Here is a 15,976-nt window from a genome sequence, read left to right as displayed (position 1 = left end):
AAAATACAAAGTTTTCTTATGTGTAAATTTTCTTTTAAAGACGTTTTTAAATGTTATAACCTTTAACTGTTCGTCTACGTTGCCGCGGTGTACCAGTTACAAAAATGTAGCCAGCGTTCATTGGCGTCATTCATGTTTGGTTATGTTGCTTCCCGTATAGAGCGCGCACATGTAGTCGAATATCGATATCTCGCCAATTGCATGCAACGTGCGCTCTGTCAAGTGTCGAGTTAACTACAGCTGATGGCTCGCACTCTTTCGTGTTAAGTGTGTAACTGCGACGATAGTTCTGTGTTAGTTCAGGCTCGCATTCGGATCACAGATTTTGTTTTTCTATTTCAAGTTGCAGAAAGTTTTTTTTTGCATGACTTATTAATTTAAATTGTTTGGCGTGCTCTTGTATACTCCACTTTTTAAATAAACGTACTTTCCATAAATGGGTTTTGTTTTTATGAATAACTTTATCAGACAAAAAAAAAATTTTCTGTTAAAAGTTGCACCCCCTACTTTTCAAACTTGATTTTAGTGTAAAATGTGCGATAATTATGCTATAAAACACGGTGTATGCTAGATATTGTGAGTGGAAGTATGTCACACGTTGGGTTATCTCTAGCCAAAATGAAATACGTAGTTCTCTGCCCTGGCCCATTAGCTTCTCTCTCTGTGATGTCATCCTTTCCTGCTGCCCTTGAACCAGCAAGCAACACTTCCATGATGTCAGCTCTCGTTCCTGACACGTAGTCTTGGTTGGGCTGTCAAGTTCTTTCAACACCTCGAGTGTTCATTTGGCGTTCTTAATTGAACATTATTTACTGTAATTCGTAAGATCAGTTGGGGGCTGGCTGCTGTATATACAAGGGTCATCCAGAACATAAAGTCTTGTTTAGTTATACAAAAAGAAAAAGAAAAACACAATCTTTATCAAGAAAAATAAAATTCTGTTGCATACCGGAAGCTTCCTTCACTTCACTACGCATTCGGTCACTTGTCTCATCAGCCCGCGTGCTTCAGTATTCCCGTCGTTCTCTCCTGCCGCCGGTTTATGAAGCCAGGGCCGCTGCCTTCTCCAACACTTCATCACTTCCGAAACGTGGTCCGTCTGGTCAGGGGTGTATCTGTGTCGGCGAGGCGGGATGATGGTGCTTCTAGCGCGGTGTCTCCTCTGGACTGGCGGGCAGTCTTCTCCCAGTGCATATGAGCGGCGACCGTGACATTACATGGCGGGGAAATGAAGATAGAGGTGTAATGCAAGTCCCTTAAGTGCTTTCAAGAATCTGTACCGGTTGTTTTACGTCTAAAAATTACTCTGAAAAAATGTGTTTTAGCAATCTTAACTGTTAAAAAATACAGTTTAAAAACTTAATCCGGAATCAAAAGTACTTTTCTGCCCTGAGGGAATTCTTTAATGCTTTTCGCAAGCAGACCCCACTCGGATATCTCGAGTAGTTTTGAAATCGCCGTTGTTTTTCCTGAAGCTCTGCGCACCGAGTGTGTGCCCGGGTGTGCGGGGGCCCTTAGGGGAAAGATGGTGATCGCTAGGAGCAAGGTCTGGACTGTAGGGTGGATGATCCGAACTGATCCAGCAATCCTCGAGTTGCAGCAGCTGGGCAAGGGGGAGGGGGCTTTGTCGTGAAGAAGCACAATTCCTCCAGAAAGCATTCCTCAGCTCTTGCATGTGGACAGCTCGCCGTGGTCTTCTCAGCATCACAATAACGATTTGCATGAACTGGCAGCAGGAGAGTACAATGTGGGATGTGGACAGATACGACAAGTGTTTGGATGTAGGTAGCGAAGTGAAGGAAGCTTTCGGAATCTTGAGAGAAATGTTTTTTTTTTTTTTCCTAATACAACTAATCTATCTTTATTTTCTGGATGTCTTTGGCTTTTGGTATTCATTAAATTCTTGAGAATAATTCAACTGTAATAAACATGTCCAATGGACACCTTTATTTAAAAAAGGAAAATTTTTAATAAATAATTTTATGGCCCAAGTACTGTAGAAACCGAGATGGCACCTTTCGGTGCCTATCGTGTCCCCTTAGCGTCAAAATTGGTATGGAACAAATGCAATGCTGTCCATTCGATTGCTCATTTTATTTTCCATGTTTTTTTGCTTGTGTTATGCATAAACATGTTTTATAAGCATGGCTTGCTCTAGTTTGTTGCTCTTCATTCCAAGAATAATTTTTTTCCCCCTTTGTAGCAATCCCATTTTTTGAAAGTTGATAACAATTTTTTAGAATATTTTTTTTATCCTCTTTTTTTTTTTATAATGTTTGTACAGGTGATTGTAGATATTGATTCTTTCTTCTGACTTTTCCTTTGCCTTAGTGAATTTCTTCTTGCTGATTGTGTTCTTTGATATACTGTGCACATTCATATTCAGTATCTGCTGTTAATTTGTGGATAGAAATATGTTTACAATATTTTTATTTTAAAGATGATAGTTCTCCATAAATAAACTAGAACTTGCTGCAGTTCTGCTTTGACAGTAAAATATATATTTTTAAAGAATATATGTACTTCTTATTGTAGGTCAAGCAATCAAATCACTCTAATCAATCTTGTGTATTTGAAAATAAAGTATGTTAATGCAGAGAAATTTTTAAGTAATGATTTTGCTACATTAGGTTATTGAAGCTGCTAAGAGAAACATAAGTAATAATTGTTCACCCGTCACAATGCAAAAAGGAGTAAAGTCAGGATTGCTATGTTACGAGTTCTTAGTATCTGTACAAAGTTGATAAATGAGAGAGGAATTTTTTGTGTGTTTGTATAAAATAAAGAGAGTATAGTTTATAATTACTAAGCCTATTATCTGCAAATCCAGTTTTCTTTTGTAGTTTTGGGTTATTTAATTGTTTCTTCTATTCTTTGGGAAGATAATGTTGCACAGATTTCAATTATGCTGTCCACAGGTATTTAAAAGACAACTTAATTTAAATGTGCTGATTATAACACTGATTCAGTAGGTTTGAAAATTTTACAATTCTTGAGCATCAATTTAATCTAAGAATCGAAAATTTCAATGTTTAAATTAGATGGAAGAGTTTAAAATATTTTTTAGATCGTACTGTTCATACTAGAATTTAAGTTTTAGTGTTTTATAGACATATTCTCGAAAACATATTTTTACTGAGTACATTAGGCAATTCTTTTTTGGGGGGGGGGGTTGCAATGCTAGTTTTTAGAAATAATGTGAATTAATATGTTTTTTCATTGCTCAAGATAAGTGCTAATAATTGTACAACAAAATTTTCCAACATTTGTTATGTAACTAAAATGTTAAAACATCAACTAGTGCAAAATTGGTAAAATAGATTAGTTTTATACCATTGTTGATCAAAATAGGATAAATGGTTCAAACCTGTGGTAAATGTTTCTGGTAATTCTTGTAAGGGACAAAAATTATAAAACTAAATGACTAAAGTATTATTGAAGGTGTTGCTGAGTATGTACTTCATACCTTGGGTGGAGTGCCTGTGTATTTTAAGTATGGCCAATGTTTAACAATTAGTTTTTTTGAGAAACTATACATTAATTTATAAGTAATAAATTTTGCTACAAATTTTTCACTAGAACAGTTAAATATAAATACAAAATTTTAAGATAAATGATGATTTGGTTTAATATCTAGATATAGATATAGTTGTTTTTTAAAGATGTGTTTAAATTAGTAATTGATGTCTGCATGTATGAGATATAATTCTGACAAAATATTTATTAATTAATAGGTAAATCCGCACATTCTGGTAAACAATGGAACACTTACTGATATGTTCGGTTGGAGTTAAAACAGACCATGACTCTGGAACATTTTTTTAACCTGTCGAAACAAGTCACAATTATTGTGCCCGGCTAAGACAATGACTGTTCCTCGCACAAACACAAACACTTTGAAGGGGAAAAAAATGACCCGATGACTGTTGCAAGTATAGTGGGGTGTAAAGTTTATGATCGTTAATTGGTCTGAAGCTATTCACAATAATTACCAAATAAAAAATGTTCAAAATGAATTCCCACTTTTATTCTTATCTATGACAAAACTTTATGTAGGTTCGTTACACGATAACTCCGGCAGAAAAACGCTTTCGCCGATCATATCTCACTCTGTGCCTTACGAAATTAAGTCCGTCATCTGAGTGCGCAGATGCAAGGGAAATAAATCCCGATGGGGCAGCAGACTGACCGGGCCTACCCCTGCACGTCTGGGGCCTATGAATTCTAGTTTACAGTCCGAAACTTCGCATATGAAAAGAGAAAGTTCATATTAAACTGTGGCACGGCTCTGGTGCCCAGACGTGAGAATGTCTTTTCTTAACAGCTCATTACTAATATATTATTGAGTTGCCACCTCCCGGCACAGTACTTGAACGACGACTGACGAAACTCAGCACATCACATACAAAACACTTAGGAAATTACAGTTAGCCATATTTTAGTGGAGAAGCATGTTTCACTTAATTCAACCCAGTTTTTTTTTTTTTTTTTTTTTTTTTTTTTTTTTTTTTTTTTTTTTTTTTTTTTTTTTTTTTTTTTTTGCAATTTCACACTCTTTCTTGAGGGGGGAAAAATTATGCTATCTTTGCTCAGAAACCCCTCCCCCCCTTCCCCCCACGTGAGATTAGGCTCGGAACCCCCCCCAACACTTCACCTAATTTATGGACGTCCCCTTAAGTTAAATCAGCTCCAAGATCTAGTTGGCCTGCCCCAGTGTTGATATTTTATGTAATGGGTTCAATCCCGAGCGGATCAGAACCTGATCTCCGGCAATTGGGGTAACGTGACTTGTGTGCTTTTTCGCTGTGCCGTTCCTGTCACCGATCTTTTATTTCTCTGTCGAATTGACCTAAAAATAAAACCTTAAAATATTGTCCCTTGTTATTAATTAGGCCAAAATTAGTTTTTAAAACAGAAGATTTTGGTGTTATTGTTTTTACTCTTATAAATTATGTTTACATGCTGCATTTTATTTTATGGTTTAATTATTTTCAAGTATATACATTCAAAACAATAAAAATAAATCTGATCGTTTGTAGTATAAAATTGGTTCAACAAAAGATGCACAATCGAACAAATTGAATTTTTTTTTTCTGACCATGTGTTCATTTTGGTACAAACTTCTTTCAGAAATAACGACATTACTTAAATTCAAAACAGTAAGGTTATTTTTATTATTTTTTTGTTCAAATGCTTTTAGATTTCATGATGTGATTTGCATTTCATTACTATTTGTTATATTAACTTACATTGTGGTGTTGTATAGTCTATTGAAATGCTTTTTGGTGTTATTGTGATTCACCATATAATTTTGTCCCTAATAATGAAGGCTTTTTTCTTAGAGTAGTAGGGACCAATATTTTTTAACTTTTATTTTTAAGTTAGGGTCTACATCATTCTGCTAATAATCAATTAAAAAATATTTCTTGGATAGCTGAAGACCACACACAGCATCTCGAGTGAACGTTGCAGGCAGTCGTTATTTAAACATGCACTGCTTTTGTGCCAGGGCACAAATGGAATGGTTGACAATATTCAGCTGTACTTAACCTTGGGGGTGTCAGCGTCACGTTTTCCAGGACGTTGTTACTTTTGTGAACGGATGAGTGGAATGATTGTGTGAGGATTTGACATGTCTCATGAGAGACAAGTGGCCCGGGATGAAATTCAGAATGGAGCGTTGCCGTTGCCACATTCCCCCACTCGCAGCAACCCGTGTGTGACCCCGCTGGTGATCGAGCCCCTGATAAGCCTCGTGGTAGACGAGTCGTCCGATCGATCACTAAGGCCGTCACTTCTACCTGCTGTTGCCGCTGCGGTTGAAAGGGCCTTGCGACACCGTTCCAAATACAGGGTTACCACCCCAGGGGAAACCCAGGGAGTTTTGAAAATATGTCTTTGATATTTGGAAAAACACAGGGAAATTTGAATATTGTTAGTTTTTCTTTACTATGTACTATTTTAAAGTCTTAAAACTTTAATGTATTTTAACCATTAATTTTTGTGCCGTTAATTATTATCCATAACTGATATTTACTAACATTAATTAAACTTTCCAGTCTGGCAACTGATGGTTACGTAGTGTTAACGAAAATGGAAACGGTGTAAAATGTATATTGTGGGGAAAACATTTTATAGTCAATTATGCACATTATTTTTTTTTATGTTTGTTGAACTGAGTTTTTATAATGTGTATTTTAATATATATATATACATATTAGCTTGCCAAATACACTTATGACTGAGGAGCCAAGGAAAAAAAGTGTTTATGGAACAGAAAAAAAGGGAAAACTAAGGGAAGTGGGCCGAAGTAAGAGTGTTGGAACCCTGAGATTGCTGTCTGCAATGTGTGTTGATGCATCGACGTCTTTATAAACCAAGCTCCTACATTCGAGACTGTTGATCAGAGCAGTAGAGGTCCACATGTAAACTGTGGCTGAAAGGAGAGGATTTCTGTCCTTGGCGTGGAAAAATTTGCATGGGGAGTCTTCTTTCATCTCCGTTAAAATGGTTCCCTCGGAATCTCGGGACAGAATCGACAAGGCAGGAAAGGGAATGGTTGACACATCGCGTTATTTCGGCTGCTTCGTTTGTAGAAATGTGGACACAATTTTTGTGATAGTCTATCCTCTGCTCTTAATGCTGCATGCTAAAGAATATTTTTTTTTTGTGTTTGTTTTCTCACATTATTGTGATCCCTCTGTTGTGCGGAATGTTGTTGCCAGAGCCTTAAGTTTGCATGGTCGTATGTCCGGTTACCTAGAGTCTCTTTCTTAGCTGTCGTAGTGTAATTAAAGCTACATGTGTATAGTCGTATCCGCAAGATTTGAGACAACACAGTTAATTTAATTCTCGTATCATTTTTGTGAATAATTATTGTTTAACAAGCATGTAGCATTTGGGTTTGTTAGAATACTTGCACATACTGCCTTTTGTAAGCACTGATGTGTTGTGGTGTGTCCTTCACTTGTACAAGTATGTAGAGACGTTTTTGACGAAAGTAATCAAGTACTTGCTTCTTGTTCACGTGTTAGCAGATGTGACTGTTGTTGGAACTAGGCACGTACATTAATTAGTGCTGTGTCTGTGTATAAGTAGTTCTTATTGCTTCAAACATTCTGGGCTGGTGTGTCAACATGAATTATGGCTTTTTTCGACAGTTACAAACCATATCAGGAACAAGTTATTTTTTTAAAATAAACATTTCCTTTATTAATGTGTTTGGTAGGAAATGGAGATAATATTGAATTGTTTGATGAAAAAATGAAAGAAAAAACTTAGTTCGTGTGGCTGTAATTTATTTTTAAAACTTTGAACCCAATGTGTAGAACTAATTTTTATGTTTTGAAACTTGATAGGCTAGAGGCGGCACCTCACTGAGTTACCAAACCGCGTTCTGAGCTGTGGGTTGCGATGCGCCATTTGAAAACCACTCAACACTTCTTTGAAGTGTATGATTACGAATAGCTGGGGATAAGCTTATATGGTGAATTGCGATAAAACCCGAAATAACGCCGAAAAGCATGCCAAAACACCACGAAACACCAAAATACAAGTTAATACACCAATATACCACATAGCTCCAGAATGCAAGTTATATCATGGAATTGAGTAGCTTTTAACTAAAAATTATTTCAAATTATAAAAAAAAAAAAGTAACTTTGAATGTTTGAAATTCTAGGACTGTCGTTATTTCTGGACAAATTACTGTACCATAGTGCATGGTTAGGAAAAATTAATTAAATTTGTTTTATTGTTCTGAATGGGTTTCAGACCAATTCATTACAAATTATTTTATCGTTTAAAATGCAGCATATAAATTTTACAACTATGTATTTTGGTGGATTGAATATCAAAAAACAGCTTTTTTAAAACTAAAAACAGTAACATCTAAATCCTCTGTTTTAAAAACGAAATTCGACCTAAAATAAAACCATAATATCTTGTCTCTAGAAATAGCATGTATGAGCCATGGAACATGCATATAACAAGGCTTGTTTCATGGTTTCATGTTTTAAGGTGTATTTGTTGGGCAAGGAAAAATGCTTAAAAGGGTATTTTCACAACCGTTTTTAGATTGAACAATTCCAAGCACAGTATTTTAACTGGTATAGGAACTTGCAGGGTAGTTAAGTAACGAGTAGATTTAATAGTTTGGGCTGTTGATAATTAAGTATGGTTACGGTACTAGTTAATACGGCGGCTCAATCCCTGTAAACTGGAACAGAAAATTGACAGTGCCATGCAACAATCCATGATTCTTGTTGTAATTATATTTTATTACTGAAATTACAAAGAATTATCAGGTGCAAAGTCGTTAATTTAAGTTACTTGATTCAAACAAAGCACATATACCATTTTGTTGAAGAGCTGTCCAACATACCCAACTAGGTGCATAGTTTTCAGAATGTTTCTTTAATAGTCAAGTTTCACATATCATCTGAATATCTTTGCTTGTTTACAAATATTCTTTTCCATGACCAGGTGTTTTACCTTTGTGCTATTGTGATCATTAATACATTACTGTAATGTTATTAAAGTACACTAATTTTGGATTAATTAACCATGTGGTAAAGGAGTATTAATCTGTTTATGTCGGTACATTATTTACTTCAGTAGTTTCCTTCTATATTGGTGCATCTCTAGTAATTCTAGTGGTGGCAGAAAGCATGTATGTTCTTATCTGTTTTATGTACATGTCTGTTTCTAACACAAGGCAGCTTGCCCCTTTAATATTCACGATAACAGCTTTCCCCGCCCGTGAATAATTATTTTGTTTGGTCAGCTTCTGTCGATACGTCGAGAATTATTTGAACTCACTAACTTTCTGGCTACGTAACTGCTGCTCGCGTAACTGTAACGTAGCATTAGTTATTTGCCTGTTTGTGTACTTGTTACTAACATACTGTAGTGTGTCTTCTAACACTTGTGTTAAAATATTTATTGTAGTGACATAACTTCAAAAAAAATTTATTTGTATTTTATTTTATTTTTAATTCCCTCTTGTCATTAACCGCATCCAAAACACTTGCTAACTGCCTGTAGGTAAATCTTTTACTTGGTTAGGTCAAACAACTTGCATGCTTTAGGTTCATAGATTTAAACACAGTAAAACTTTTTTTTTTCCTTCATTCTACACTTTTACACTCAAATGCATTTTAAAAACAAGTTTTTAATGATCTAATATGCTTATTCCTGATTTTTGCAATATTTAGGGGGTAAAAGGGGGGGAGGGCTATTGAAAAGTGGCATTGCTTATAAAAACTTTGGTAAAGTTGGGTTAGCAAAAATTTTATTTTTATTTTTTTATTTTTTTTTAAGTTGTAACTTGTCTACCGACAGCTGATAAGCCATAGGTGGTTGACACTGTGCATTAAAAAAATGCATGACATAACAGAAAGAGGATGATAATTAAAGCAACATATAAATACTTGGACATAATATGTTTTTAGCATGGACAGTTGTAAAGGCACATGACAACTACTGTATAGCACCGTGCATAAAAAATAAATGCATGACATACAGAAAGAGGACGATAACTAAAGCAATATATAAATACTTGGACATAATACGTTTTTAGCGTGGACAGTTGTTGTAGAGGCACATGACAATTGCTCTATAAATAAACAACAAACAAATTTAGAAGTCGGTAGATACGTGAAATTTCAAATGCAAACTTTTGTCGTGGTACATTTGACTAGGACCTCTGCATAATTTGCTAGTATGCGAACTTGTCGTGCTACATTTGACTGGGACCTGTGCGTAATTTGCTAGTATGCGAACGTGTCGTACATTTGACTGGGACCTGTGCATAATTTGCTAGTATGCGAACTTGTCGTGGTACATTTGACTAGGATCTCTGCATAATTTGCTAGTATGCGAACTTGTCGTGCTACATTTGACTGGGACCTGTGCGTAATTTGCTAGTATGCGAACTTGTCGTGGTACATTTGACCAGGACCTGTGCATAAATGCAAACTTGTCGTGCTACATTTGACTGGGACCTGTGCGTAATTTGCTAGTATGCGAACTAATAATGGTACATGTGACTAGGACCCGTGCATAAATGCGAACTTGTCATGCTACATTTGACTAGGACCTGTGCATAAATGCAAACTTGTCGTGCTACATTTAACTAGGACCTGTGCATAAATGCGAACTTGTCGTTGTACATTTCACTAGGACCTGTGCATAAATGCGAACTTGTCGTGCTACATTTGACTAGGACCTGTGCGTAATTCGCTAGTATGCGAACTTGCTGTGCTACATTTGACTAGGACCTGTGCATAAATGCGAACTTGCCGTGCTACATTTGACTAGAACCTGTGCATAAATGCAAACTTGCCATGCTACATTTGACTAGAACCTGTGCATAAATGCAAACTTGTCGTGCTACATTTGACTGGGACCTGTGCATAAATGCAAACTTGCCGTGCTACATTTGACTAGAACCTGTGCATAAATGCAAACTTGTCGTGCTACATTTGGCTAGGACCTGTGCGTAATATGCTAGTATGCGAACTTGTCTTGCCTATTGACTAGGACCTGTGCATAAATGCAAACTTGACGTGCTCATTTGACTATGACCTGTGCATAAATGCGAACTTGTCGTGGTACATTTGACTAGGACCTGTGCATAAATGTGAACTTGTCGTGGTACATTTGACTAGGACATGTGCGTAATTTGCTAGTATACGAACTTGTCATGCTACATTTGACTAGGACCTGTGCATAAATGCAAACTTGTCGTGCTACATTTGACCAGTACCTGTGCATATATGCAAACTTGTCGTGCTACATTTGACTAACACCTGTGCATAAATGCAAACTTGTCGTGCTACATTTGACCAGGACCCGTGCATAAATGCGAACTTGTCGTGGTACATTTGACTAGGACCTGTGCATAAATGCAAACTTGTCGTGCTACATTTGACCAGGACCCGTGCCCAAATGCGAACTTGTCGTGCTACATGTGCGTGATGTGCTGGTGTCTGGCGAGGAACGGTACGAGGCGGGGAGCTGACCCGGGGAGGTGCGTGTGCGTGTGCTGCCGCAGAAGCCCGACAGCCTGGGGAAGCTGTACGACATGGACGACAGCCACGAGCGCCGCGCCTGGCTCGACAAGCTGCTGCAGTTCATGGACGAGCGCGGCACGCCCATCTCCGCCTGCCCCACCATCTCCAAGAACCCCCTCGACCTCTTTCGACTGTACCTGTACGTCAAGGAGAGAGGGGGATTCATGGAGGTATGCAAGGTGCAGTGTTTAGTTCCTTTGTTAGATGTGGTGTGGTCCGTGGCCGGCGGCGTGGAGGCAGCGCCTTGCGACGCGTTCCGTCCAGTTCCCCCGCGACCTGGACGAGGCCGCGAAGGTTTCCGTTTTCTCGTCAATACAATCATTTAAGGGCTGTTTACAACACTTTGAAAAACTCGGGACTCCTTTGTGAATTTACTGTTCCGTCGTAAATATTTTTTACGAGTACCGGTGGTAACATAACTGGTGTAAAAAGTCGCACAAATGATATAATCTCTTTTCACAAAGATCTCGACGTGGCGAAAACCTAGACGAAGCCATGAAGGTTTCTTGCACCATCTTGATTGTTTCATTTTCTCGTCAATACTATTATTTAAGGGCTGTTTACAACGCTTTAAATAACTCATGACTTCTTTGTGAATTTACTGTTCCGACGTAAATATTTTTAACAAATGCCAGTGAAATATGGCGGGTGTTAAAAGTCGCGCAAAGATCTCGACGTGGCGAAAACCCTAAGAAATGAAATTGGTTTCTTAAGCCTTGTTGATTGTTTTATTTTCTCGTCAATACAATCATTTAAGGGCTGTTTACAACACTTTAAATAACTCAGAACTCCTTTGTGGGTTTACTGTTCAGTCGTAAATATTTTTAACGAATACCGGTGTAATATGGCGGGTGTAAAAAGTCGCCCAAAGATCTCGACGTGGCGAAAAACCCTAAGGAACCAACTTGGTAGATGAGGCCGTGAAAGTTTCTTTGCACCTTGTTGATCGTTTCATTTTCTCGTCAATATAATCATTTAAGGGTTGTTTACAACACTTTAAATAACTCAGGACTCCTTTGTGAATTAACTGTTCTGTCGTAAATATTTTTAACGAGTACCGGTGGTAATATAACTGGTGTTAAAAGTCGTGCAAATGATAATACTAAGAACAGTCCGGTGACTTTTTGCGCCCCTTTTATTGCACTCTGTGAATATCTGTTGAAGATTTTTGTGAAAGAACAACGAATGTGTCTACCTAAAATTACAAAAAATAGCTCTTAAATAGTAGTAGTGACAAAAAAAATTGAAAAATTAAGTATGGTGTGTAAGACTACACCTTAAGGGAAACAGTGTGGACAACATTTTGCATTTTAATGAAGGTCCGGGATATGAACCAGTTAACACTGCTAAATGGATAATTTTAAAATCAGTGATTGACTACGTTTAAATCATTTCATACATAATTACGTACAAAAAATACATAGAAATATCCAAAAAAAATAAGTTGTTTTTTCCGGTGCAACTTGTTATGGCTGGTGTTCTCTTAACAAGTTCACTGGGCCTCGGTCAGGCATGCTTAACCCACACGCTCTTTAAAACTGAAACCAGATCGTCGGTTCACAGAGCGGTGACTTTACAGCTGGCGATACCTCCACGTGCGTTAGAACCTGGTCGTTCGGAGCAGACGATGTGACCGCTTTGCCATGCTGTGCCCTGCGTGTACCAGAGTTTATGACTGCCTGGTCTGTTCTGCAAGTTGTGTTGAGTTCAACTGAACACAGAACCTTTTGAGTTATACTTTTATATAAATGAAATGGAAAAAAAAATTATTTCTCAGTGGTGTAATTATTAAATATAAATAAACTTAAATTTACTTTTTTTTTTTTTTGCTTTTGGCAGACATGTAAATTCTGTGTACCTGCTCATACTAACACATTAACATCCTTCTGCATTTCTCGCTGTTACACTGGAAGTGCTTGGCTTCGCTTCGTAGCACTAACATCGACGTAACGGTATTGCTGTCCATCGTCAGTAGCGTGCGCCCAGGTATTTGTTGTTTGCTAAGTGTATTTCATAGCTATGCAGGAACATCTGTGTTAAAATATTGAATTTCAAATTTTAAAAATAAAGCTATGAACAATAATACAAACAACTCTCGGAAAACATTTGTTAGGGCCTATTTATTCCACAGTTTACACCTTTATTCAAATTGCATTTGAATCTTAAATTTTACAACTAGGTAGTTAGTTTTGTTTTCTTTTACATAGATACTTTCTTTTATCGCATAATCGTCGCACCTATATTTTAGGCCGTCAAAATTGGGATGAAAAAACTTCTCGCTTAAATCACTTGTGCTTTTGGTCCCGTTATTAGATGCCGAGCGCTTTGTGCAGGTATCTTTTCCGTATAAAACAATGTATTTTAAAGTAGAAATCTAATATTTATTCGGACATTACCACTTATTTATTTAATTAACGGAACTACGAAGTTGTCTGACATGTAAATTTTCTTTTAAAGACTTTTTAAAAGTTATTTCCTTTATCTGATTGTCTGCATTGCCACGGCATACCGCTTATAAAAATGTAGTCAGCGCATCATTCATGTTTGGTTATGTTGCTTCCCGTATAGAGCGCACGCACGTAGTCGAATATCGATATCTCGCTGATTCCTGCAACACGCGCGCTCTCTGTCATATGCCGAGTTAACTACATTTGATGGCCCGCATTATTTTGTGGCAAGTGTGTACTACGACACGTTAGTTCACGTCACAGATTCAAGTGGCTTGCGTTGGCGTCAGAGTTTTGGTTTTTATATTTAAAGTTGAAGAAAGGTTTTTGTTGCACGACTTATTAATTTAAATTGTTTGGCGTGCTCCTTTAAATTCACTTTTTAAATAAACGTACTTTCCATTAAAGGCTTTTTTTTTTTTTCATAAATAACTTTATCTAACAAAAAAAAATTTTCTCGCATAATCAATGCAACCCTACTTTTCATACTTGATTTTAGAATAAAATGTGTGACGATTATGCGAGAAAACACGGTAGTTTACTGTGGAATTTTTCTATGTAAATTTTAATATTTACAGAATATGTACTTGAGTTACGGAAAGTTGTTGTTTATCAGTTATTATAAGCCGAGCTTTACTACGGCTGTCTTATCGTATGTCCATTTCACTGAGCCGGTCCAAGTGAAACATGGCATGTGCTGCCTTCGCAGTTGGCTGTATCGCGATGTTCCTGCATTGTACGTAAACCCTGCTAAGAAGTTTCTGAAGCAAGTCGAGAATCTTTGAACTTCTTAAAAGGGTTTTCCTGAATTCTTAACTGTATGCGCACTTCATATTCAACTTTTAGCTTGTAAATATGATTCACTCTGGTGGGCTCTTGCAATTTTTACAGACTGTATGAATTAAGTTTTATTTTATAAGTCATAAATATTGTCCTACAAATAAAAAAAAGCAGTGTTTTAATTATTTTTTCTTTAATAGAGCCTTCTGGTTTTGAGTCATATTGCAAATGTTAAGTTGAATCGGCTAGACGTAATTTGTGAACTTTTTTTTCTCTCTATTGAAACTTGTCATCGGCAGTTGCGTGCATATTTTGTGGCTTGAGTTGGTGTGAGTTTAGGGAAGTATTCAAGTTTTGAAATTCTCACTTCCATACTGTTATTTAACTCCTTGTTCGCCGTCCCTGTGCCCAGCAACTGTGAGCTCAACGTTATTCCAGATGTTTGAAGTAGCCACGGATGGAACTGTTAGTTGGAGAGTGTGTGTGTTATTGTCACATATACTTAGAAGGTTAGCTGAGGAATAGTAGGGGTGCGGGGTTACAAGTTTCAGTTAGTAATGATTCCCATGGTTTTGCTGTCAAAGAGCTAACATGCTCTTACTGTTTTGTATTGGTTTAGTCTGGTGTTTGGTGGGAATTAACGTTGTACAACAACAAATCAAATTTTTGTTAACGACAACGTTTTATCGTACATGTTTGTTTAGTTTACTCGTAAGAAAAATGTAGTTTATTAAGTAGTTTTTCATCCCGGAGTACATTTATACTTACGATTTTAGTAAACATTAAATTAACAAGTGTACAGAAATTGTGATTTACTATGTAAAAAAATTAAGGTAAATCTATAATACACCTAATTGCTTAAACTTTATGGAAAATGAAAAGTTAACTTTGCATTCATGACTTATATTAACAGTGACGTGCAAAATAAAAATAAAAATAAAAATAAAAATAAAAATGAAAAAAATAATAAAACCGTCCCAATAAAAATTGAGTAAGATAGATGAAATAAAGTGGCAATAGCTTCAAGCAGAGGAAGAAATCTTGATGGCTGAAATAGGGGATGATTGCATTGGCGGAAGGAAAAGTTTTGCACCTTGCGTAGTAATACAGCTACCATTAATTTTTTTGACGTCATAACGTCTTATATATCGATGAACGCCGGCTGCACGCACGAAAAATTTTCACGTTCCGCCTGAGCCGGGCGTGCAAGAACCGGCCAACCACCGTGCGAGAAAATCTTGTACAATATCAAACAGGTTAAGGCGGGCTTTTTAACTAATTGTTCGTGATTATATTCAAAACAATTTATTTAAATTAAATTCACAAAAACCGTAAATAATGTTTGAAAATTAAAGAGTATGCAATTCCGTAAACCGACTTTACAGACCAAACCCCCCCCCCCCCCCCCCCCCACCCTCCCCCTCTTTTTTTAAATTTTAATTGACGTTACAGATTAGTCTAGTCTTGTACATTCAGCCTGGAGTCCACTTTACATTGCTCCTTGTTTGTCTCTTGAGCCTGTGGACTTGGGACAGCCTGCACATCTGCTTGGGGGATGATGTAGCGTTGCTACACGAGCCGTGCCAAGGTGCACTGATAGGCGTGTTGACCGCTCAAAACCAATGATTGCCCGTGATTCACGTCAAAAACAACCACAATTGGGCTTAGTGTTCA

General features: G+C 37.0%; 1 protein-coding gene across 6 annotated transcripts in view; it reads left to right on the top strand.

The window, feature by feature from the left end:
- The window catches only part of LOC134540715 (trithorax group protein osa-like), a 294,594-nt gene that overhangs the window by 234,328 nt on the left and 44,290 nt on the right, over positions 1-15,976 (top strand). For 4 of the 6 annotated variants that reach the window (XM_063383602.1, XM_063383601.1, XM_063383605.1 and 1 more), the window contains one exon: positions 11,057-11,254. In XM_063383602.1, the coding sequence (XP_063239672.1) occupies positions 11,057-11,254 (198 nt within the window). The remainder of the gene's footprint in view (positions 1-11,056; positions 11,255-15,976) is intronic. The other 2 variants (XM_063383603.1, XM_063383606.1) reach the window with 1 other exon arrangement.

The sequence above is a fragment of the Bacillus rossius genome, chromosome 17, assembly GCF_032445375.1.
Source record: "Bacillus rossius redtenbacheri isolate Brsri chromosome 17, Brsri_v3, whole genome shotgun sequence".
NCBI classification, from domain to species: Eukaryota; Metazoa; Arthropoda; class Insecta; order Phasmatodea; family Bacillidae; genus Bacillus; species Bacillus rossius.
The sequence above is the reverse complement of the archived record's forward strand: the minus strand, read 5'-3'. Positions and strand labels throughout refer to the sequence as shown.